The following is a 23,685-nucleotide window of genomic DNA, read 5'->3' as shown; positions in this document are numbered from 1 at the left end:
GGCTTTGAAGATAAAGAAAGGGGCCCTGAGCCAAGGAATGTGGTGTTCTCAAGAAGCTGGAAAATGCAAGGAAATGTATCTTCCATAGAATATCCAGAAGGAATGTAGCCCTGCCAACACTTTGATTTGAGCCTAGTAGGACCCATTTCAAAATTTTGGCCCCTAGAAATATAAGATAATAAATCTGTGTTGTTTTGAGCCACTAAATTTGTGGTAATTTGTTATAGTAGCAATTTGAAACTAGTATAGAAATTATGTGATTGCCAAGGATAGTTCATGAAAGGAGATGCAGTGTTTACCTAGATTTCTTCAAACTTTGTCATCATGCCATGAGGAAGTAGAAAGACCATGTAGAGAGATCACATGCACGGGCCTTCTGGCCACCAGCGTCAGCTGAGGTCCCAGCCCACAGTCAGCACCAACTCCAGACATGTGAGTAAGCAAGCCACAAGATGACTCCACCCCAGGTACCATCTCAATGAAACTTCATGAAAGACCCTGAGGAAGGACTGCCTTGCTGAGCTCAGCCAATCCTAGAGCTGTGAGTGATAATAAAATTATTGTCATTTTGAGTCACTAAGTTTTAGGGTGATTTACTTCACAGTGATAAATAATTGGAACAGTATATGTCAACTTTTAAAAATTTACAGTTTTTCTTGTTTTGCTTCATGTTAAATAAATATTCACTTTCCTATCTGATTTCGTATTTGTTAATTCTACTCTTTTTGCTAGAGAGAACTCCTCTCAATTATAAAGCTTTAACCCCTCCTTAAAAATCTGGTTCTGTTCTTGCATGTAGCCAGAATTTCTTATTCAGAATGTGGTTAAATAGCATACTAATAAGTGCAATTAGGCAGACCCACGGATCTTTAAAATAATGCAATCTTTCTTTTTAGAAATTGAAAAAAGCCCTTCATTTTGAAGACACTTTAAAATATTAATAAAAGAAAAACTTAAGCTTATATTACTTATTCATCTCACTTTAAATGCCAATTGCCTTTTCATTGGAGATCAAAACAAGAGATAATTACTTTCACAGAAAATGAAAACTTCCTTTAGGATTAAAATGATACATTCAGCAGATGTCTCCTAAATGATTCTTCCCATAGCACTGTGATGGCAAGAAAAGACAGGAAATATCTGACTTAGGTTAATGGTTCTCAGAACATATCATAAAAGAAGAATGTGTTATGTAAATAACCATGTACAATGTCTCAAAATGCAGCCTGGGTCACTTAAAATATATTTGCTTTGGGACAGACCCACCATTTTGAGATAATTGGCTCTGATTTCAAGAACTGTCATATTATCTGTTGCATATTCCTTTAGCAGCCTCTTGATGCCATGTCAAAGTTACTCCATTTATTTCAGTTAACTTTTAGCATAACAGAAAGAGTTGTCAATTCTAAAGTAATGAATTGGAACACTGATGTCAAATGCACTAAGTTCAAGGGTTTCAGAGATAGTTTGTATAAGGCTAACTCACTTGCAGGCTAATAGAACTGGGAGGGCCTAACCTGGCTGGCTGGAAAACCTGCTGTGCTCATTCAGAAGGTCTCTATGGGTAAGTCCCACAATTACAAGGCAAAACACATCACTATCTGGGAATTAATTGTGTTATGAAGATCACTAGCCCTTGCACAGATAAACACCCCCTTGGAAAGATACAACATACTTCATCATTGACAACACCAATAACAAGCTATCTATATAGTAAATAGATTGTAAATGTTGAATTTGCTAATTTCAGATTTGGATTTTTTCCATGAGAAAGTCACAAAGCAGAATATGGAAAATGTTCACTCATTTATTCTGCTGATTGCTTGAAGAAAAGGATTAATTGTCTGCATATAAATCATCTCATTCTTTCAAGTTCAGAAAAAAAAAATTAAAAAGCTGAATCACTTCAAGATGGCATCCCAGGTTAGTTTATGCTCGCCCTGTTCCTTTCCCTCCAGCAAGCATTCCTGTCCCCTTTGCCAGATTCTGCTAGCAAGGTTAATCTAAACAAACTTCGGTCTGCAAAACACCTCAATGATGGAAAATAACCAAGGCATGGAGCCAGATAGTGAATGGAGGGGCGAGGGAATGTGGCATTATATCAGCTTTACCAGTCCTGATCCTCAGGTTCTTTCCTTTCAGGGCTGCACTCTACCAAATTCCTTTGATAAAGTTAGAGATTGTCCCTTCTTTTTCCTCAAGAAGTCACAGCATTATGCAAGACCTAAAAGCAAAGGTATAAATAGTAAAAGTGCTTTTACAAATGTTTATATTTAATTTTAAAAAAGATTTTATTTATTAATTAAAGACACAGGGAGAGAGAGAGAGAGAGACATGGGACTCTATCACCCCGGGCTGAAGACGGCGCTAAACCCCTAAGCCACTGGGGCTGCCCACAAATGTTTATATTTAATCTTTGCATATGAAGAAGAAACAACGACCTCCTGGTGATTATCACCTCCCATTTGTTTTTTTGGATTAGAAAACTGAGGTTCAGGACAATTCATATATTTCAAGGTATTTTAGGTGCTATTTCTAGTAAGTAAGAAAGATGGGACTCAAAGTCAGGGCTAGAGCTTTTGCCCTAACACCTCAGATGTACCAGGACATATTCTTTTTTTTTTTTTTTAAGATTTATTTATTCATTCATTCAGAGAGAGCGAGGAGAGAGGCAGAGACACAGGCAGAGGGAGAAGCAGGCTCCACGCAGGAAGCCTGATATGGGACTCGATCCCGGGTCTCCAGGATCACATCCCGGGCTGCAGGCGGCGCTAAACCGCTGCGCCACGGGGGCTGCCCTACCAGGACATATTCTGAGACTGTGTTTTATTTACCTATTTTTGTATCCCTGAGGCCTAGTATCATGCCTGGCATCTAGTATATATTCATTATATAAAAAGTTAAGATTTAGGGACACCTGGGTGGCTCAGCGGTTGAGCGTCTCCCTTTGGCCCAGAGTGTGATCCTGGGGTCCCTGGATGGAATCGCACATTGGGCTCCCTGCATGGAGCCTGCTTCTCTCTCTGCCTTGTCTCTGCCTCTCTCTGTCTGTCTCTGTGTCTCTCATGAATAAATAAATAAAATCTTAAAAAAAAAAAAAAGTTAGGGGCAGCCCAGGTGGCTCAGAGGTTTAGCGCCTGCCTTCAGCCCAGGGTGTGATCCTGGAGACCCTGGATCGAGTCCCACGTCAGGCTCCCTGCATGGAGCCTGCTTCTCCCTCTACCTGTGTCTCTGCCTCTCTCTGTGTGTGTCTCTCATGAGTAAATAAATAAAATCTTAAAAAAAAATAATTGTAAAAAGTTAGGATTTATTGAGTTTTTTGGTTTTTGTTATTTTTGTTTTTTATTAAATATTTTATTTATTTATTCATGAAAGACACAGAGAGAGGCAGAGACCTAGACAGAGGGAGAAGCAAGCTCCCAGCAGGGAGCTGGATGCAGGACTTGGTCGTGGGACCCTGCGATCACAACCTAAGTCGAAGGCAGCAGCTCATCCACTGAGCCATCCAGGTGCCCCAGATTTATTGTTTAAAATTATCATTTGTGAGGAGGAAGATGCTATCTAAAAAGTTGTAAGGGAGGCTGTGGACTGTGGGCTGCCGGGGTCAGTGAAGAATCTCAAGATGGTCAGGCGAAAACTTGCTCTAAAAACCATTGACTGGGTAGCTTTTGGGGAGATCATACCCTGAAACCAGAAGGCCATTGCCAACTCCCTGAAATCCTGGAATAAGACGCTTACTTCCAGGTTGGCTACTCTTTCTGAGAAACCACCTGCTATCGACTAGGCTTACTACAAGGCCAATGTGGCAAAGGCTGGTTTGGTAGATGACTCTGAGAAGAAGTTTAATGCCCTGAAGTTTTCTGTGCCAGAGGATAAATACACTCACTGTCCAGGTGGAGGCTGAGAAAGAAGAAGATGTGAAAAGCTGTGCCGAGTTTTTGTCTCTCTCAAAAGCCAAGATTGAAGAATATGAAAAAGAGCTGGAGAAGATGAAGAACATAATTCCATTTGATCAGATGACCATTGAGATGACCATGAAGTCTTCCCAAAAACCAAATTAAGTATCCCTATTGGGGACAAGAAGTATCCCTATTGGTCTCACAAGCCAATAGAAATTTTATAAACTTGAGTTGGGGAGAAAGCCCTGGCCCTCATATTATAAATGTTGGACATGGGGATCCCTGGGTGACTCAGCGGTTTGGCCCCTGCCTTCGGCCCAGGGCGTGATCTTGGAGTCCCGGCATTGAGTTCCATGTCGGGCTCCCTGCATGGAGCCTGCTTCTCCCTCTGCCTGTGTCTCTGCCTCTCTCTGTGTGTGTCTTTCATGAATAAATAAATAAAATCTTTTTAAAAAAAATAAACATTGGACATTAAAAAAAAGTTGTAAGGGAATTTTGATGCCTTATGAAGTTTAGAGAAGTCCAAGTATAAAGTATTAAGGGAAGCAGCGTGGCAGCTGCTTGCTGATACTCTATTTTCTTTCCAAGGGAGAAGCTGAAATGTTGAGTGGTTTGAAGGACACTCATCAGAAGTCAAGGATTCATTGTACGAGGGCATTATTTCTGTGGGTGTGCTACTACTCTGCTCTGTGCCTACCTTCTAGTTTCATAGTCTCAGATGTCACTGAGGACAAGCTCTCTGTCTGTCCTTAAAGAGGTTACTGGGGACAGGATATCATCCAATCCCACTCCACCCCTCTCACTGTGCTGGAGATCCAATGTCTTATAATGAATCCCCTCAAAGTCCTTCTTGGGGACTGCCAGATTTCTGATTCCCTATTTTGTATGTGTGCCTGATACAAGAAAGTCACCCCCAATAAAGCTTAGGAAGGACAGAAAGGTAGTTGACAGGTACCTAAGGGAGAATGTCCTTTAAGTAAGTAAGATCTACAGCTGCAACAAAGTCAACTGAAATGATAAGAAAGACAAATAGAGCCTGGAGAAAGACTGTCATTTAAAACAAATTTAAAAATTAAAAAATAAAAGCCATATTAACAAACAACAATAAAAAATCAGTAGAACAAAAAGGGAAAACTTGTATCATTTTCTTCCCCAGAATATCATCATTAAAAAGAGGTGTTTTGAAAAAAAGGATGATGGTCAAGTAGTTATACTTGACTAATATATTTTAGTGATTGCTATTTCTTTATCTTAAAAGGTAAGTGGACTGAAATGGATAAATGGCTCCATATTGGGCAATTTGATCAGTCTTTTCTCTGGTACTGGACAGGGCCTGCCAAGACCAGGAAATTGAACACCACTTAGCAAGCTTTCTTGTCTTACTCTTAAAGAGCTGCTCATTATTCAAAAGGTTGCCTGATAAAAGATACACACACACCAAAAAAAAAAAAAAACAGTTATGAATGTATATTTTGTATAACTTTCTGTCAGTGATCTAAGTCATGGACAATTTCTTGATCTGTCTTATACCATCTCTATTTAAAAATCTTCTACCACATAATTTACCTTTCCTCTTTCACATCATTTATTTTATATCTTATGTTCCTTTTCTACCTTTGCCCTCCTACTTGAAAAAAATCCCCAATCTCTTTTATGTTTTGGCCACAAACTCTTCTTTTTCTCATGGTGCTTGTTTTCTGTCCATCTGCTTTCTCTCTCTCTCTCTCTCTCTCTCTCTCTCTCTGGAGCCTCTTTATAACTGCGATGAGCTGTCATCTATGTAATTCTAATCTTAGTTTTATTTTCCATGTTCGTTGCATACCCTCATTTATGCTTTTCAGCATAGATTTCCAGCGGAGATTTATATCAAATAAAAACAAGTTATAATAATGTTTAAAGGAGCACACAAGTATTGCACAAACTTATGCAACCTGTAAATCATATAAAAGTAATCTGTTAATATAATTTTCTTTCTTTCCCCAAACCCTGAACAAGGCCACACCTCCCTGAAATGGGAGGATTTGCTCTTTGAGTCCCCTTATCCCAGGTTGCTCTGGGCTCCCATGCCTAGTGCAAGCTAATATGTAAAGGGATCTATTTCTAAAATTTTTCAGTTGCTCTGGAAAGAAGAGAAAGCTGCTTCTAAAGCTGTGTTGTGTGCCTTTTCATATCTCACAAGTAAGAAAACAATTCACAGAAAACATGCAGAAGAACAGAAAAGAGAAATCTGTTCCTTGGGTTTGATTATTCTATTTACTGATTTGTGTATTTGGCTGCCAGTGGCAGGGAATTGAAGAGGGAGAAAGTAAAGAAATAAACCATAAATATTATTGGGGAGTCTCTTACATCCCCCAGAGAACTCCTCTGTTAAGGTTTCTCTGGCCTAAGGCACCCTTTGTTCTGCTTTTTGCTTTGCTTCAAAAGAGGTGTCACCTCTTAGTAATAAAGTTAATTATAATGGACAGTAAATGATAACTTATGGGTGGGTGACTGAGGACCAAAAAGCCTCTGGGAGTTTTGATTAAAACCACAGCACAACTATAACCTCTGGAGGCACACTATAATTACTAAGTGTTTATATGTCCTCGTCAGCATGAGCAGGTTCAGTTTTTCCCTTAAGGTCCCTCCTTATACATTTATTTTTATTAGCAAAAATTTCAAGGCACACCAAATTAAAAATAAAATTTTATTTATTAAAAAAATAAAAATAGTCTTATAACGGAAACCCACCCATTACCCACCTTCACCAAAGTCTTAACCTTTTCTCAAACTCATTTCACCTATTATCTATCTATTCATTCACCTATTATCTATTTGAAGGGAAAACTTCAAATACGAGAGAGGAGAGCATTTTATTCATAAATATTTCAGTAAGCACCCCAACAATCTTATAATAACTCGGTTGGTTATCACAAAATGGACCCTCAGAACAAAATAAAGGTTTTCTAGCTATTACGGCTCTCTGGAGGTCAGAGCAGAGCGGGAAGCACCAGGTCCCAGGGTCCGCTCTATAAACGCCTTCGGAATGTCAGGCATGCGCAATCCGAGACTCCAGAGTTGCTAAGGCCCCAAGGAAGAGAGAGGCGCCGGCTAAGATGAAAGCCAATCAGAGGGCGCGAAGGCTCAGCGGTCAGCCAATCCGGGTCCGAGGGCGCCTCGGAGGCTCGGCGTTCCGATCGCTGTACCAGTGTCCAATCGGAGAGCTCGCTGCTTTGGGCGGACTTTTCAAAACAGTGAAAACAAAACAAATGGGGACCTTTAAAAGGTTGCAGTGCGACCAGAAACTATCTCCTTCCGCCTCTAAAACCTGTCACTCCTTTTCCTTCCGCCTCGGCTCAATCACGGGAGCTGATTCCCGGATTGCAGCCTCCGCCCTGGCGCTGAGAGGGCGGGGCGGCGGCAACGCGAAGGCGAGAGCAGGCGGACCCGAGTCCGGCTGGGGACGCTAGCGCGGCGGCGGGACTCTTTTTCGGGGCCCTCCCGGAAGCCTCGTATCCCTCCGCGGGGAGTCACGTGCCCCGCCCCCTTCGGGGCGTCGAAAACTCAAAACAAAAACAAGGGGTTTGCGTCGGCCTCCACCGTGGAGGCGGCGGCGCCCGCAGGGGCTCGGGTGGAGGGGCCGGCGCCGCGCCCCAGCCGGAGGGGTGGGCGCGCGGGGGACGGGATGCAGCTCGCGCCGTGAGGCCGAGGCGGCGGGGCAGGGGAAGGCGCCGATGCCGGTCCGGGGGCACCGCTAAGGCGGCGGGCCCGCGACCTCGGGAGGCAGGTTCGGACGCCCCCGCCGCGCCCAGTGCTCACCGGGCCGGGACGCCGCGGGCCAGCGGGGGGGCGGCCTCCGGCGAGGTGAGTGGGCTCGTCTGGGGCCGGGGTGTCTTTGTTCGCAGGTGGGGCTCGGCGGGGGCATGGAGGCGGAGGACCCGCTCCTCAGCCCCGGGAGCGACTCCGGTCCGGTCCTCGGCGGGGGAGGGTGCGCTGGGGGCGGAGAAATGTTAAGGGAGGCCGGAGGCTCGAGGAGCTGAAGACAGATCTTTGGTCGCCCCCCGCCCCCGCGGGGGCTCGCTGGGGTGGTGCTGCCCGATCGACAGCCCCAGGGCTCCGCGCAGCTGAGGAACCTGGGCCCCGGGGATGGCCGGGCGTTGCGTGGCACGGGGTGGTGGGCCGCGCCCCCCGCCGCCCCTCGGATCGCTGCCTCGCCGCTCGGCGGGCCCGGAGCCGGCGGTGCGGAGCGGCTGCGGAAGGCTTGGGCGCCGGGCTCCAGCGAGAGGGGCTTCCGGAGCTCGGCTCCCCGGGAGGGGCGGGGCTCGGGAGTCTCCTCCCTCCGGCTCTTTGTTCGGTCGCGAGACCTCCCACCCCTCCGTCCCGTCGTGCCGGGAGCCCGCCCCACGACCCGCGCGTCGCGGCCCGGGTGCTCTCTGCCGGGAGCAGCCCCTCCCCCGGCGGCTGCAGGAGGGGCGGACCGGCCGGGCACCGCCGCCCGGCAGCTTCCTGTTTGGGAAGCGGCCCCCCGGCCGGGGCCATCCGGTCTGACCCGGCGCCGGCCGGCGGCCCGGCCCGCGGCCCCTCCTCCTGCCCCGCCCCCCGCCCCCCCCCCCCAGGCGGTGGGGCCTGCAGGGTTGCGCTGGGGTTCCGGAGGCCGTGACGGGCCCCCGCACCCGCTCCTCGCCGGGGTGTGCTGGGGCGCCTCTCGCCCGAGGTACCGGCACCAGCTCGTCTCTGCCCACTCCTCCCCCCTCCCCCTCCCCCTCCCCCCCTCCGGGACTCCTCCTAATTGCGGGGTGTCTTTGCTGCAGATGAAGGATCTGGGGGCGGAGTACTTGGCAGGTCGCGAAGGGGTCCAGCTCTTCGGATTGTTGAACCTCTACCTAGAGCAGGAACAGAGATTCCAACCTCGAGAAAAAGGGCTGAGCTTGATCGAGGCTACCCCGGAGGTAAGCCCCCAGAGAAGAGAGCTTGTCCTAAGAGCTGATAGGCCTTGGAGAAGGAGGACTCTTTTTGCCCCCAGTTAAATGAATCAAGATTAAAGGCTGTAAGTCTCTTAGCACCAAAATTTGCCTTCTAGAGTACTACATTTTACAGGGTTATGCAAGAATGAAGATGATACTAACTGCAGAGAAGTGTTCCTTCCTAAGTGGCACCCCCAACCTGCAGCTTCTGGGTGGGAGACTCCCTGGGAACTGAGTAGTTGATCATGGAAATACCCTCTGCCCATGAAATACTTTATTTAAAAAAAGAAACCTAAGAGCCTACTATAAAGAAAACAAACTGTCTCCATTATGGGGGAGTTACATTTGCTATAATCCTCTGGAAGTGTGACAACAGTTCACTTTATATTGGATTGCTAAAGCTCTTTTAGGCTATATGTATTTTAAAAGCCATGATATTTATACGTATCTTGTATCTGAAAAAGTGTGTGTTTAATGATACCACGCTTTCTTCCATACTCTGGAAGATTAAGAAAAAATTTACCTTATTTGAATATACTTGTGTGTATTTATCCAATTTTTAGAAAGTCATAGCTTTGGCTCTTGGTTTTTATTGCAGGATGATAACACTTTGTGTCCAAGATTGAGAAATGCTAAAGTAGAAGATTTAAGGAGTTTAACCAACTTTTTTGGGTCTTGCACTGAGACTTTTGTCTTGGCTGTCAATATTCTGGACAGATTCTTGGCTCTTATGAAGGTATTTAAACATTTTTGTGTATACATCTTTTTTTTTTTTTTTTTTTAAACCTAGTGCCCAGCACAGTGCCTGACATAACAAGGGTTTGGGAAATGTTGGACAACTGAAAGAAATTATGTCATTACACATAAATATTTTTAATTGGAATTGTGATCTTTAGTGCCAGATTAAGAGACTACAGAATTAACTGTGTTGTATTTTAAGTTGGTTTTACTATTACCTTTTATATACCTTCTCTTTGAAGATGTTACAAAACGAAGGTAACACCGTTTTTAGGTATTCCCTACATGTGTATACAGTCCTCAAAATAAGGTTTTCATATTTTTATCTTCCATCGTATTTCTCTTGGAGTTCAGTTGTTTTTAGTGCTGAAACATGTTAAAGGTGACCTACTGCTTTCCCTGTGAAAAGTCTTTTCAAAGCAGGGAGCCGTAGTCTTATTAACCAGCAACTGTTAGAAAAATGTGGTGATTCTTCTGCCAATAGGATTGCTGTCAGCTGCTGGGTCAGTTTTCCGGGCACCGTAAAGAAAAGGGCAGCCATCTGTCCATGGCAGCTTTTACATATGCTCCACTCTGCACAACTGATGCAGTATTTCTCTTGGGCAAATTTGCATTGAAATGTGGGATGATACTTAAAAATAAATAGAGAAGAAGATAAAAAAGATGAGTTGCATGTATTATTTTTATGTCCAAAGAAGTATATATTGTCTTGGTGTTGAAAGGCTTAGTTTACTTTGGGGGAGACTGTACTATTATGATTTCATGTTTGAAATACAAAGTATAAGTCATTGTTGGAAACCTACCTTTTGAATTTGCATTTAAATTATGTAATTTAAATGCTTAACATGTGTTGTTTAAAATGGGAAATTAAGTCTGTTTAAAATGAAAAAATGATTAAGTATAAATGTGATTTAAGGATAAGTACATGAAGCAGCTAGATTGTGTTCTGTCTTAAGAGTTAGGGACATCATTATAATATTCTTTCAAGTATCTGCTTTGCTACGTCAGAGTGACAATTGTTAGAAGAAGCCTTTGTTCTTTGTTTTTCAGGTGAAACCTAAACATTTGTCTTGCATTGGAGTCTGTTGTTTTTTGCTGGCTGCTAGAATAGTTGAAGAAGAATGCAATATTCCATCCACTCATGATGTAATCCGGATTAGTCAATGTAAATGTACTGCTTCTGACATAAAACGGATGGAAAAAATAATTTCAGAAAAATTGCACTATGAATTGGAAGCAACTACTGCCTTAAACTTTTTGCACTTATACCATACTATTGTACTTTGTCATACATCAGAAAGGTCAGTGGAATTACAAATAAAGATTTTCTACTTCAGCTAACAGTTACAATGCCAGTGAAATTTATATTTTTACTCTTCTAAAACTTTTAATTTGGACTTTTAACAGCAATTTCTTAAAATTATTTATTAAATTCCCAAAGATTTAAATGTTTGTCCTATTTTTTCATTGTATAGGAAAGAAATACTAAGTCTAGATAAACTAGAAGCTCAACTGAAAGCTTGCAACTGCCGACTTACCTTTTCAAAAGCAAAAGTAAGTTAATTTCTTGCTTACATATGTCTCACTGTTTCTGTTTTAAATTTCTAAAAAATACTTATTCCCCCCCCCCCTTTTTTTTTTAGCCATCCGTGTTAGCTTTGTGCCTTCTCAATTTGGAAGTAGAAACCTTGAAATCCATTGAATTACTGGAAATTCTTCTGCTTGTTAAAAAACATTCCAAGGTAAATTATCTTCAGTTCTTATTCTTTAAAGCAGATTTCTAGTGTTTCATCCTCTCTCCTCCCCCACCCCCATGGTGATTCAAACATTAAATAATACTTTATGGGGCTCTGGACTTTTACACTTTTATCTTGTAGCTCAAGTGTTGAAGTTCTCAAAATGCAGATTTGACCCAGACAATGTTAAGCTGGAAGGGAACCTGATCACTTAGTCTAGCTTCTTTCTGTGTTCAGATGTTGTCCCTTCTATAGTATTCTCACCAGTTGGTAACACAGTGGTCCACATTGCTACTTGCACGTTGTTCTAAAATACATGTGAGGAAGTAGACTTAGTAAATATACTAATGGCAGTCCATTACATCCTTAGGGTTGGATCATCATCCCATTAGTAGCATTACCAAAATAAACTTCTGCCATCTTTTTCTTTTTAAACCTCTTAGTCTGGCCAGCCCAATAAGTTTTGCAGTAACGGGTGTTAGCACTAATCGGGACTGCTTTGGGGCTTCATTAGCACCAAATAGGGCAGACTGTGAGAGGCACGACGTCTGATATTCTGGTTGGACCAGAAGAATCTTAGACAATCGGTAACAAAGGCTTGTGGCCAGGAAGTTGGTGGACTAAAAGGGCTTGGGAAATCCTTTAACGTAGGCTTGTAGTTAGAATGTCTAGGTGATAGTCGCAAGCAGAAGTAATACGAGTATCCAACTTAAAGAGTGGTTTTGGAAGCCAAGCATGGAAATGAGACACGGAGTCACAATGACCAAGATTTGAACCTAATGATGGGGAGAATATTGATGCCACTGAGGGAAGTTTGAGAGAAACCAGTTTGTGATCAAAGAAATACGATTTTAGGTACTTGTATATCTTTCAGGTGGGTAGGTATTTAGAAGATATTTGGCAACCTGGAATAAAAATTCAGAAGATAACTTGTAGCTGGAGATTTGAGATTTTAAATTTCTCATGAAGAAATAATAGTAGAAACCATACCAAACTTGTGGGAGTTCTTTGCTTAGGGATCAGTTAAAACTCTGGGTTTTCATTGTTGGTGGTTTCCCCCTTAGGCAAGGGAAGGGAGGGTATATTAGTCAAGTGCACTGTTGGGTTGGAAAAAGATTTTCAAGAAGTATTCCCAAATCAGGAGTATTGAATTTTGATGAGAGACTCAGTGTAAAAAAAGAATTGAGGGAGGCTATTAGATACCTAGGAGATGTCTGTAGAAGAAGAAGGGAGTCCAGCCATATTGCAAGGGGATTACGATGGAGCTAGATTAGGTGGTAATGGAGACCATGATGATAAAAAGTTATCTTCTGTTTGTGATGAAAATGCCTTTTTTATGAAGCATTTTGTTTTTAACAGATAACTTCTAGCTTTCATTTATTTTATTTTTTTAATTTTTATTTATTTATGATAGTCACACAGAGAGAGAGAGAGAGAGAGAGAGAGAGGCAGAGACACAGGCAGAGGGAGAAGCAGGCTCCATGCACCGGGAGCCCGATGTGGGATTCGATCCCGGGTCTCCAGGATCGCGCCCTGGGCCAAAGGCAGGCGCCAAACCGCTGCGCCACCCAGGGATCCCTCTAGCTTTCATTTAAATCATAAATTTATTAGTTTTAATTTAAACTTTCTGTAATAGTATCTGCAAATATCTTAAGTGAAAATTTGTTCATTGAAATAAATTGGGGCACTCCCCAGTGGTGGAGAAACTGTGCTCTTTGGGAAGTTCCTCTTCTGTCTTATTGCTAACTTCTCCATTAGTGTATATCTAGTGTCTTAATGTAAATGCATGATTTTAGCAGTCCATTCAATGCTATGTTATAGAGGGCTAAATTATGTTAAATTCCTTTCATTGAGACTATTAAAGAATATACTTTAATTCTTTAAAGAATTATTTAATATTATTTTATTAAATTATTTATTATTATTTAATATTATATTATTTAATATATTAAAGAATATACTTTAATACTTTAATTGGTTGGTTTAACAAATCTAATGTTTTTAGGTCAGTGTATTTTCTTAAAATAGGCAAAGCTTTTTATTAGGTTCTATGTAAATTATTTATACCTATGGTGCTCCTCCTTTAAACCAGTGGTTACTGGATTTTGACCGCCCATTAGAATTGCAGAGCTTTAAAAAATCTTTTTGCCCAGGTCATATCCCATATCAAATAAGAATATCCGGTGGTGGGAGCCAGGCATCAGTATAATTTAAGCATTTTAGGGTGATTGTAGGGTAGTTAACCTCTTCATTAACATTTTTTTCCAGGTTAATGACACCGAGTTCATTTATTGGAGGGAGTTAGTTTCTAAATGCCTAGCCGAATATTCTTCTCCTGAATGTTGCAAACCAGATCATAAGAAATTGGTTTGGATTGTTTCAAGGCGCACAGCCCAGAGCCTCCACAACAGCTACTATAGTGTTCCTGAGCTGCCAACGATACCAGAGGGGGGTTGTTTTGATGAAAGTGAAAGGTAAGCAGGTTCCTTGACTAATTAGACTTTCCCATAGTAAATAATACTGATTTTATACTCAAAATGGAACCTGGGAATATTACAGGGTATTAGAGAAAGCTCCTACTCCAATAGCATCATTGCTTCAGGTGAGAAAATTAGCTAGAGGTAGTGTTATTAAAGTAGGTGATGATTTAGAAGTATGCTCTTCTCCTCCCCCCTTTTCATTCTTTATTTAAAAACATAAAATAAAATAAAATAAAATAAAATAAAATAAAATAAAATAAAAACAAACCATGATGCTCTGCATTACATCCCCAAGACTTGTAACTGGAATTTTGTACCTGTTGAGCATTTTCACCTACTTCATTCCCTGCCTCTAGCAACCACCAGTCTGGTTCTCTGTATCTATGAGTTGTGCTTTTTATTTTTTTTTATTCTTAGATTCCACATACAAGATCATACGGTATTTGTCCTCCCTCTGTCTTGACTTTTTTCATTCCTTCCCTTTTTGAAAACTGGTTGTTTCACATTTCCTTTGCTCTTTGAAATATAGTTTAGTTTAAAAACAAAACCTGAAATGGCATTCTGGGCTTTTCAGGGATAGTATGAATTCCTAATATGGTGCCGTGGGAAGAGGCTGTGGGTTAAATGATTGGAACGTAAAGGAAACCACCACCACTAACATGGCAGACTTCTTTAGATATTTTTACCATTTTGGCAAATGGCATTGTCTTGTTCAGAGTTATTTTTTGTTCATAAAATGAATGATTTTATTAAATTTGGTTATTTTATGCTATAAAGAATGAGAAGTTTAGTTTTTATAGCTTACTGGTTTCTTGGTTTGAGAATATCAGGGATACAATTATTAATGCAAGAAAGACATCAAAACCATGTGATGGGAGATACGTTGTCCTTTGTCTCCATTTATTGGATTTGAAATGCTTAGAGTTGTATAGTTAGTTGTTGATATTTATTAACTGGTACAAGAATAATAGTTTGGCAGATAGTAATTTGTCTAAACATCTTAAAACCTATATTTTCTAAGGAGATTACAATTCATTTTAGGAAGTCCTGATAAGTTAAATTTTGTCTCTATAAAGCTTAAATTTTGAATATAAAAATCCTGAGACTAGAGATACGTGTTTAGTAGTTTTATTTGGCTTATAAAATCTTTTAAGTATTTTCTAAATAATGATCTCATGAATAAGTAAAATATTTTAAAAAATAATGGAATCTTCTTTGTCTCTTTTCTTCCCTTTTAGTGAGGACTCTTGTGAAGATATGAGTTGTGAAGAGAGTCTCAGCAGCTCTCCTTCCAGTGATCAAGAGTGCACTTTTTTTTTCAACTTCAAAGTGGCACAGACACTGTGCTTTCCATCTTAGAAATCTAATTGTTCTGTCAGAATTTAAAGTGTATGTACAGGTTTCAAAGCAATAAATGGGGGAGTAGGTAGTTTTCTGGTCCATCCCCCATCTAGGCAGAAATTGCATAGACTGGAACACCTACCTTCTATTTATTATTCAGATCAGATCTGGCCTATTTTCATATTTAATCCTAAGCCATCAAATGGGTTAGTGCCTCTTAAACAAGTAACAATGTTTTACACATTGGCACTTTATTTTTCTCATTGATCTTTAGCTACTTGGGGAAGAGGGAAGGTGCTGATACCTTCAATTTGTTACTTTTCAAAGAGATTTTTAAAGATGAATAGTGTAGCTTAAACTTTTTATAAAGCTTTCACGTGTCTTTATTTAAACAGATTGGGAGTGTACAAGTGCTTCCTCAACAGGGACAGTGGATAACCTTTTAATGGTTTATCATATATCTCCCCTACTCTCCAGTCACAGAACAGAGAATATACTCCAATGTCAAACCCCTTTTTTGTTGTTTTGTTGTTTTTTAAATGATCATGTACTCTCTGATGCAGACTCTATAAACTTAGGAATTATAATATTGACATTTCTGTGAATTTTAGTATATAATGTGTTAATTGAAGTTTCTGCTAAAGCAGAAATACTTGACAGGTTATGGTTGTTAGATAGTTGCATTTCTAATGCCTAAGTATTGTCAGACTATAGTATTATGTTACTAATACAATCCATAATCCGTTAGTTATGCATGCACCTGTATGAAAGCAGTGCAGGAAGTTGAAAAGAACTAGGTAACTGTGGAAGTGATAAATGATGATCCTAGTAGCACATTTTTTTTCATTTTCTTATATTAAAAAAGTCTGCATGATTATGTTTATTTTCTTTGTAATTCACATTTTTAAAATAATGATATTAGTATATGGGTGCCAAGACTGAACATGAAGTAAAAAAAAAAAAAAAGTTAAGTGTTTGTAGTATTCTAGTTTTAAGCATATGTGTGCTGGTACAGCCATAAGAATAGGGATTTACAAACTCTGTGCACATGAGATTTTGTACAGAGAATCTTTTTAATTTTATATATTGTATATGAAAATGTAAATCTTAAAAAATGTACATAAAAATACTGTATTTTTTTACCGTGTGTGTGGTAGTCTAGTCATTGCATGTAAATATAATTTATTGTGTATTCTGTACTATAAATGATACATTGGTGACTTACTTTTTTAATGTAAGTCAACATCCATTGGATGTTTTCTGAAGTGGATCTTTTTGAAGTAATCATAGATTACAACTCAAAATAAAAATTAATAAGTTATATTCTTTGTTTGCAAGTGTATCTTAATTTTTTGGTTCAAAAGAAAAAGTGCTTGCTGTATTTCCATGGGAAGGCTTGAAGTGGGGCTGGAGTGCCTCCAAGATAAGCTCTCTTATCTGGTTACCAGAAGTTCTCTAGGTAGTATTTCTTCATCACAGTTTGGCCCTCAGCCTTGGAGATACTGAAAGCAAATCTGTCACTTGGGAATTGACCTCTCTCTGGACTTAAACGAAACAAAAGAGTGATGTATTGACCCAGATAATTTATAGTGAAAGGCAACAGGTATCAAGTACACCAGAATGCTCCAGCTGGAAGATCAATACAGTTTCTTTCTGCAGACAGGCCAATTTCTAATTGGAAGGTTGCTTGGCAAATAAACACAATGAGGGTACTGTGACTGACCCTGCCGGCCTCTGGCTTTTTGGACCTTTTTTTCCAAGACTTAGGCTTGTTTTATAAGTCATGGTGGGGTTTTTGGGGGGCAGAGGGGCATATATTTTCCCTCTGGCTTAATTTTGTAGACCTTTGTTTTCTCTAGTTGGTTGGAAAATCATAAAGTAGATTTAAGGTAATTCTGGTACCTCTTCTCCCTTAGAGATCGGCCATGTTTTCCTAACCCTCCTAGTGGAAATTTGTGACTTGAAGATGACCCTCCCCTTCCTACTAAGTAGTTTGGGTAAGTAGTGGACAGGATATTCCGCTTTCAGATTTTGATTTGTTGAGATGTAAAGTCACTTGTGGCTTTCCAAATCTTAAAACCCTCTTCAGTTCCTCCAGGGTTTGATTGCTTTTCTTACTAGATGCTCTTACTATGTGAATCTGCACACATGGTTTCATTTGTTGCCCTTTATGGTTTTCAGCATATTTCGTCTAGCCATCCTTACGGAGCTTCCCACGTGTTTATTCACAACGGCTACCCCACTTGGAGGTCTCTGATCCCCAAACCTGCTCTTCCTGTGTGTCTACCCTACGGAGTAGCTATTCTGTTTATTCAAGTTGGAGACCTATGTGATATCCGCATCTCCTCCCACCTGCTCACCAGGCATTTCCGTTTATCATTTACACGATTCCATCTATACTGTATGGCTCTACTCTGTCTCTTCTGCTGCTGGCTTGGTTTGGTCCTGTACAATATTAGCAGGGTCACAGCAGTATCCTCGTCATTTCCTAGCTGTGGCGTGCACACTTTGTCGCTTCTGCTGTTCTGCTTGTTGTAGTATCACTGCCTGGTCCCTGGGTCTCCAGCCATTTGACCCTCAGGAAGTGAGTTTGGGCAAATAACATGTTTTAATCACCTGTCACACTCCGTTTAATACTCTGGTCAACTGTGGCTGCGTTAGTGGAATAACACTTCTTAAGACAATTTTAACCATGTTCTTTGTCAAGGATGTGACCTTTCCTTTTATTTCAACACTAGGTTCTACCATGTTTCCCCTGCCTCCTACCCTCCCCTCTGCACAGAAAACATGCCAGCTTATTTTAGGTGACCTATTTTTATTAGATTATTAGATGGATGAAGGCCATGTACTTTGCATTTGTCATTTTTGAACTGAGTTTTTCTAATTATTTGTACCAGAAATTGGTCAACAACCTACTAGCAAGTCAGGTTGTGTGGTAGATAGTTTCCCAATAGCTAATGGGTCTTCCCATACACACACTACTCTTCCCATCAATAAAGAGGTGGACTCTGTTCCCCTTGAATTTCAGCTGGCCTTGTGCCTAGTTTTGCTTACTAAAGTGCAATGGAAGAAGTTCAGGGTATGTCCAACTCTAGGCTTTATGAAGACTGGCAGCTTCCTTTTTATCCTTGGAGGCAAGCCACCATGCTGCAAAGAAGCTCAGGTTGGATTACTGAAAGATGAGAGGCCAGGTAGAGAGAGGCTCTTTGGAAGATGAGAGATCATCTTGGATGTTCTAGTTCCAGCTAAGTTCCCAGCTGGCGGCAGCTTGCAATGAGGTATCCTCAGCTACACAGAGCTGAGGAACCACCTAGCTCACCCCACTCAACCCACAGACTCATGAAAATAATCAGTTATATAATAATCTAAGCCAGTAGCGGTTTTAGGGTGGTTTGTTATACAGCAATGGTTAATTGAGACAGGCTGTTTGTTATTTATAGTCCAATGGTGGTTATCTCTCAATGATAAGATTACAGGTGATTTTTTTTTCCCCTAAATGCTTCTCTGTAGTTTCCATTTTTTTCCTTTAAACATGGATTTGAATTATTAGTGAATTCACAGAGTAAAGAATAAATTCATAAAACAGACCCTGATTATATCCTTTCTTTGATGAAAATCCTTAATGGCTTCACACTGCTCCTTAGCATCAAGTTCAAACTCCTTACCGTGGCTTTCAAGACCCTGCTTGATTTGATCTCTGTTTAAGCCTCATCCCTCATGGCATCCATATACACCTTTCTAGCCTAATTGCATTGTAGCTCCTCACATTCACCGTGCTTTCGCTCACCTCAGAAACTTCATGCACGCTCTTTCATCTGCCTGGAACACCCTTCCTATCATCCTCACCTAGCAAACTCCTCCTCTTTTCCACCTTAGAAGTCATTCCATTTATCCCTCAGATGTTTGGGTGCCTCTTATGTACCAGGCACTACAATAGGAATTTGATATATAAAACCAAACACAACATACAATGTCTGCCCTCATGCAACTTATATTGTAGTGGTTGAAACCAAATAATTCACAGCAAAGAATATAATTTTTAAAGGTAATGGTAATAATTTCTTCCAAGAAATCTTTCTGGAACTCCTTTACTTTCGTCTCTTTCTCAGTGCTACATGTTTCCATAAAACTATATTTCTCTTATCCTAGCAGTTAATGCCTTGCTTATCTATCTCCCTTTTGTGCTTACCTTACCTGTCTGACTCCAGAAGACAGGGACTGTTTGTCTTATTCATTCTTGAATCCCCAGCACCCAGCATTGTATCTGGTCCAAACTCTTCCTCTAGCTGTTACTCATAACAAGTAACTTACTGACCACTTAATATGTTTCAGACACCTTGTAAGAATTATTTAATTTTTTAAAAGATTTTATTTATTTATTCATGAGAGACATAGAGAGGCAGAGGGAGAAGCAGGCTCTATGTGGGGAGCCCGATGCAGGACTCGATTCCAGCCTCATAGAACGAATTTGGAAGTTCTCCATCTCTTTCTATCTTTCCAAACAGCTTTAGAATAGGTATGGTTTCTTCTTTAAACGTTTGATAGAATTCCCCTGGGAAGCCATCTGGCCCTGGACTCTTGTGTCTTGGGAGGTTTTTGATGACTGCTTCAATTTCCTTGCTAGTTTTGGCCTTTCAGGTTTTCTACTTCTTTCTGTTCCAGTTTTAGTAGTTTGTGGCTTTCCAGAAATACGTCCATTTCTTCTAGATTGCCTAATTTATTGGCGTAGAGCTCTTCATAATATGTTTTTAAAATCGTTTGTATTTCCTTGGTGTTGGTAGTGATCTCTCCTTTCTCATTCATGATTTTATCAATTTGAGTCTTCTCTCTCTTCTTTTTAATAAGGCTGGCTAATGGTTTATCTATCTTATTAATTCTTTCAAAGAACCAACTCCTGGTTTTGTTGATCTGTTCCACAGTTCTTCTGGTCTCGATTTCGTTGAGTTCTGCTCGAATTTTAATTAACTCTCTTCTTCTGCTGGGCGTCGGGTCCATTTGCTGTTTTTTCTCTAGCTCCTTTATGTGTAAGGTTAGCTTTTGTATTTGAGTTCTTTCCAGTTTTTGGATGGATGCTTGTATTGCGATGTATTTCCCCCTCAGGACGGCTTTTGCTACATCCCAAAGATTTTGAACGGTTGTATCTTCATTCTCATTAGTTTCCATGAATTTTTTTAATTCTTCCTTAATTTCCTTGTTGACCCTTTCATCTTTTAGCAGGATGGTCCTTAACCTCCACGTGTTTGAGGTCCTTCCAAACTTCTTGTTGTGATTTAGTTCTAATTTCAAGGCATTATGGTCTGAGAATATGCAGGGGACGATCCCAATCTTTTGTTATCGGTTCAGACCTGATTTGTGACCCAGTATGTGGTCTATTCTGGAGAAAGTTCCATGTGCACTTGAGAAGAATGTGTATTCAGTTGAGTTTGGATGTAAAGTTCTGTAGATATCTGTGATATCCATCTGGTCCAGTGTATCATTTAAAGCTCTCGTTTCTTTGGAGATGTTGTGCTTAGAAGACCTATCGGGGGTAGAAAGAGCTAGATTGAAGTCACCAAGTATAAGTGTATTATTATCTAAGTATTTCTTCACTTTGGTTATTAATTGATTTAAATATTTGGCAGCTCCCACATTCGGGGCATATATATTGAGGATTGTTAAGTCCTCTTGCTGGATAGATCCTTTAAGTATGAGATAGTGTCCCTCTTCATCTCTCACTACAGTCTTCGGGGTAAATTTTAGTTTATCTGATATAAGGATGGCTACCCCTGCTTTCTTTGGAGGACCATTTGAATGGTAAATGGTTCTCCAACCTTTTATTTTCAGGTTGTAGGTGTCCTTCTGTCTAAAATGAGTCTCTTGTAGACAGCAAATAGATGGGTCCTGCTTTTTTATCCAGTCTGAAACCCTGCACCTTTTGATGGGGTCATTAAGCCCATTCACGTTCAGAGTTACTATTGACAGATATGAGTTTAGTGTCATCATGATATCTATTCAGTTCTTGTTTTTGTGGGTTGTTCCACTGAACTTCTTCTTAAAGGGGAATTTTAAGAGTCCTCCTTAAAATTTCTTGCAGAGCTGGTTTGGAGGTCACATATTCTTTCAGTTCCTGCCTGTCTTGGAAGCTCTTTATCTCTCCTTCCATTCTGAATGAGAGCCTTGCTGGATAGAGTATTCTTGGTTGCATGTTCTTCTCATTTAGGACCCTGAATATATCCTGCCAGCCCTTTCTGGCCTGCCACGTCTCTGTGGAGAGGTCTGCTGTTACCCTAATATTCCTCCCCATGAAAGTCAGGGACTTCTTGTCTCTTGCTGCTTTAAGGATCTTCTCTTTATCTTTGGAATTTAATAGCTTCACTATTAAATGTCGAGGTGTTGAACAGTTTTTATTGATTTTAGGGGGGGATCTCTCTATTTCCTGGATCTGAATGCCTGTTTCCCTTCCCAGATTGGGAAAGTTTTCAGCTAGGATTTGTTCAAATACATATTCTGGCCCTCTGTCCCTTTTGGCGCCCTTGGGAACCCCAGTTAAATGTAGGTTTTTCTTCCTCAGGCTGTCATTTATTTCCCTTAATCTGTCTTCATGGTCTTTTAATTGTCTGTCTCTTTTTTCCTCAGTTTCCCTCTTTGCCATCAACTTGTCTTCTATGTCACTCACTCGTTCTTCCACCTCGTTAACCCTCATTGTTAGGGCTTCTAGTTTGGATTGCATCTCATTCAATTGATTTTTAATTTCTGCCTGATTGGATCTAAATTCTGCAGTCATGAAGTCTCTTGAGTCCTTTATGCTTTTTTCTAGAGCCACCAGTAGCTGTATAATAGTGCTTCTGAATTGGCTTTCTGACATTGAAGTGTAATCCAGATATTGTAACTCTGTGGGAGAGAGGACTGTTTCTGATTCTTTCTTTTGAGGTGAGGTTTTCCTTCTAGTCATTTTGCTCAGTGCAGAGTGGCCAAAAACAGGTTGTATTGGGAAAAGGAGAAAAAGAGAGAGAAAGAAGGAAAGAAAAGAGAAAAAGAATAAAGAAAAAGAAAAAAAAGGAAAAAAAAAAGAAAGAAAGGTGAAAAAAAAGGGGGGTGGGGGAAGCAATAAGAAATCAAAAAGAAAAAAAGAAAAGAAAAAAAAAAACAAATACAAAAACCACGGGGGAGCCTCTTCTGATTCTGTAGACTTTAAGTCCCTTGACTTCCCCTGGAACTGGTCCGTCCAGCTGGTCTTCTGGGGGAGGAGCCTGCTGTGCTGATTTTCAGGTGTTAGCACTTGGGGAGCTGCTCTGCCCCTGCCTGCTGCAGGGCTCAGTGGGGATTGTTTACCCCGTGAGGCCCCAGGAGGAACAACCACAGTGGCTGTGGCAGCTCTGGAGCCCTGGAGTCAGCTCCGGCAGTAACCACGGAGCCCGAGGGCATCCCCGCCCTCCTGGGTCCTGCTCTAACTCCCTGCGGGCACCTTTCCGCCCGGGAAGGTTGGTGCAGCTCCTGCTTCTCCGGGACGGGGCTCTCCTGTCCTGGGGACACTCGCCCCGGCCTCAGCCCAGCTCCTCAGGGGCCCCTCCCCCTTGGAGGCCTTTTGTTTCTTTATTTCTTTTTTCCCATCTTCCTGCCTTGATAGAAGCGCAAACTCTTCTCACTGTAGCGTTCCAGCTGGTCTCTCTTTAAATCTCAGGCCGAATTCGTAGATTTTCAGGATGATTTGAAGGTTATCTAGGTAATTTGGTGGGGACAGGTGATTTGGGGACCCTGCTCTTCCGCCATCTTGCCCCTCCTCCGTCAACATTTTTCTACGTGTGTCCCACCTGATGGTGCCTTTTTGATTCCTGATTGCAGTGATTCAGTTTGTAAAGATGAAAACTTCCATGCACGCAGGGATGCATTCACCCTCTCCCATCATTAGTAAGGCCTGCAGGGGGCCATAGCCCACTGCTACAGTGTGCACCTTAGTGGCCACTGAGTATGTGACCCAATTGGCTATTACCTAAAGTGTTTGTGCCTCAGTTTCTCTATTTGTATAAAAGGTCAATAACATTGCTTACTTGTGCTGGATACAGAAATGTGCTGCCTAGATGGGAGTGCTTTGGGCACAAAACTTTCAGCTAACAATCCCTTTGAGGCAACAGACTCTGAGAGCAGCCTGACCCAAGGTCATGCCCTGCCTGGGACGGCCCACATCTATCTATGACAGATTAAGGTGAGAGGAGGTGTAAAGGCATGGTCACTTTGGTCCAACACAGGACAACCTGATTGGATCATTTTGGTCTCAGAGCTCCCCTTGGGATTGGCTGAGGTTGTCATTGGGCCCTATTGTGGCTCACTTCCCTGTACCCAGACTTGCTTCCTTTCCCTCTCTGCCATGGATGTGAATCCCAAAAGTGCTTCCCAATGAACAACCTGTGCCCAAAGTCTGTGCCCTCAGACTTTGTCTCAGAGTCTGCTTCCTGAATATCACCACCAGCAACACTGCCTTGTGGAGTTACTGCGTATATGGAATGACATGATAACACATGATGAAGAAGTTGAAACAATGCCTGATATACATCCAGTAACTATTGGCTAT

The 23,685-nt window shown here is 41.3% G+C and overlaps 1 protein-coding gene across 1 annotated transcript; it reads left to right on the top strand.

The window, feature by feature from the left end:
- Window positions 1-7,588: 7,588 nt before the first annotated feature.
- CCNG2 (cyclin G2) lies at window positions 7,589-16,460 on the top strand. The gene is made up of 8 exons (XM_055313202.1): window positions 7,589-7,742; window positions 8,690-8,827; window positions 9,441-9,578; window positions 10,631-10,881; window positions 11,056-11,134; window positions 11,224-11,322; window positions 13,585-13,790; window positions 15,035-16,460. Exons 2-8 carry the CDS (start codon window positions 8,690-8,692, stop codon window positions 15,153-15,155), a joined length of 1,032 nt encoding a protein of 343 aa, XP_055169177.1. The 5' UTR covers window positions 7,589-7,742; the 3' UTR covers window positions 15,156-16,460.
- The last annotated feature ends 7,225 nt before the right edge of the window (window positions 16,461-23,685 follow it).

The sequence above is a fragment of the Nyctereutes procyonoides genome, unplaced genomic scaffold (assembly GCF_905146905.1).
Source record: "Nyctereutes procyonoides isolate TBG_1078 unplaced genomic scaffold, NYPRO_anot_genome, whole genome shotgun sequence".
Taxonomy (NCBI): Eukaryota; Metazoa; Chordata; class Mammalia; order Carnivora; family Canidae; genus Nyctereutes; species Nyctereutes procyonoides.
This window is presented reverse-complemented; position numbering and strand designations above follow the sequence as displayed.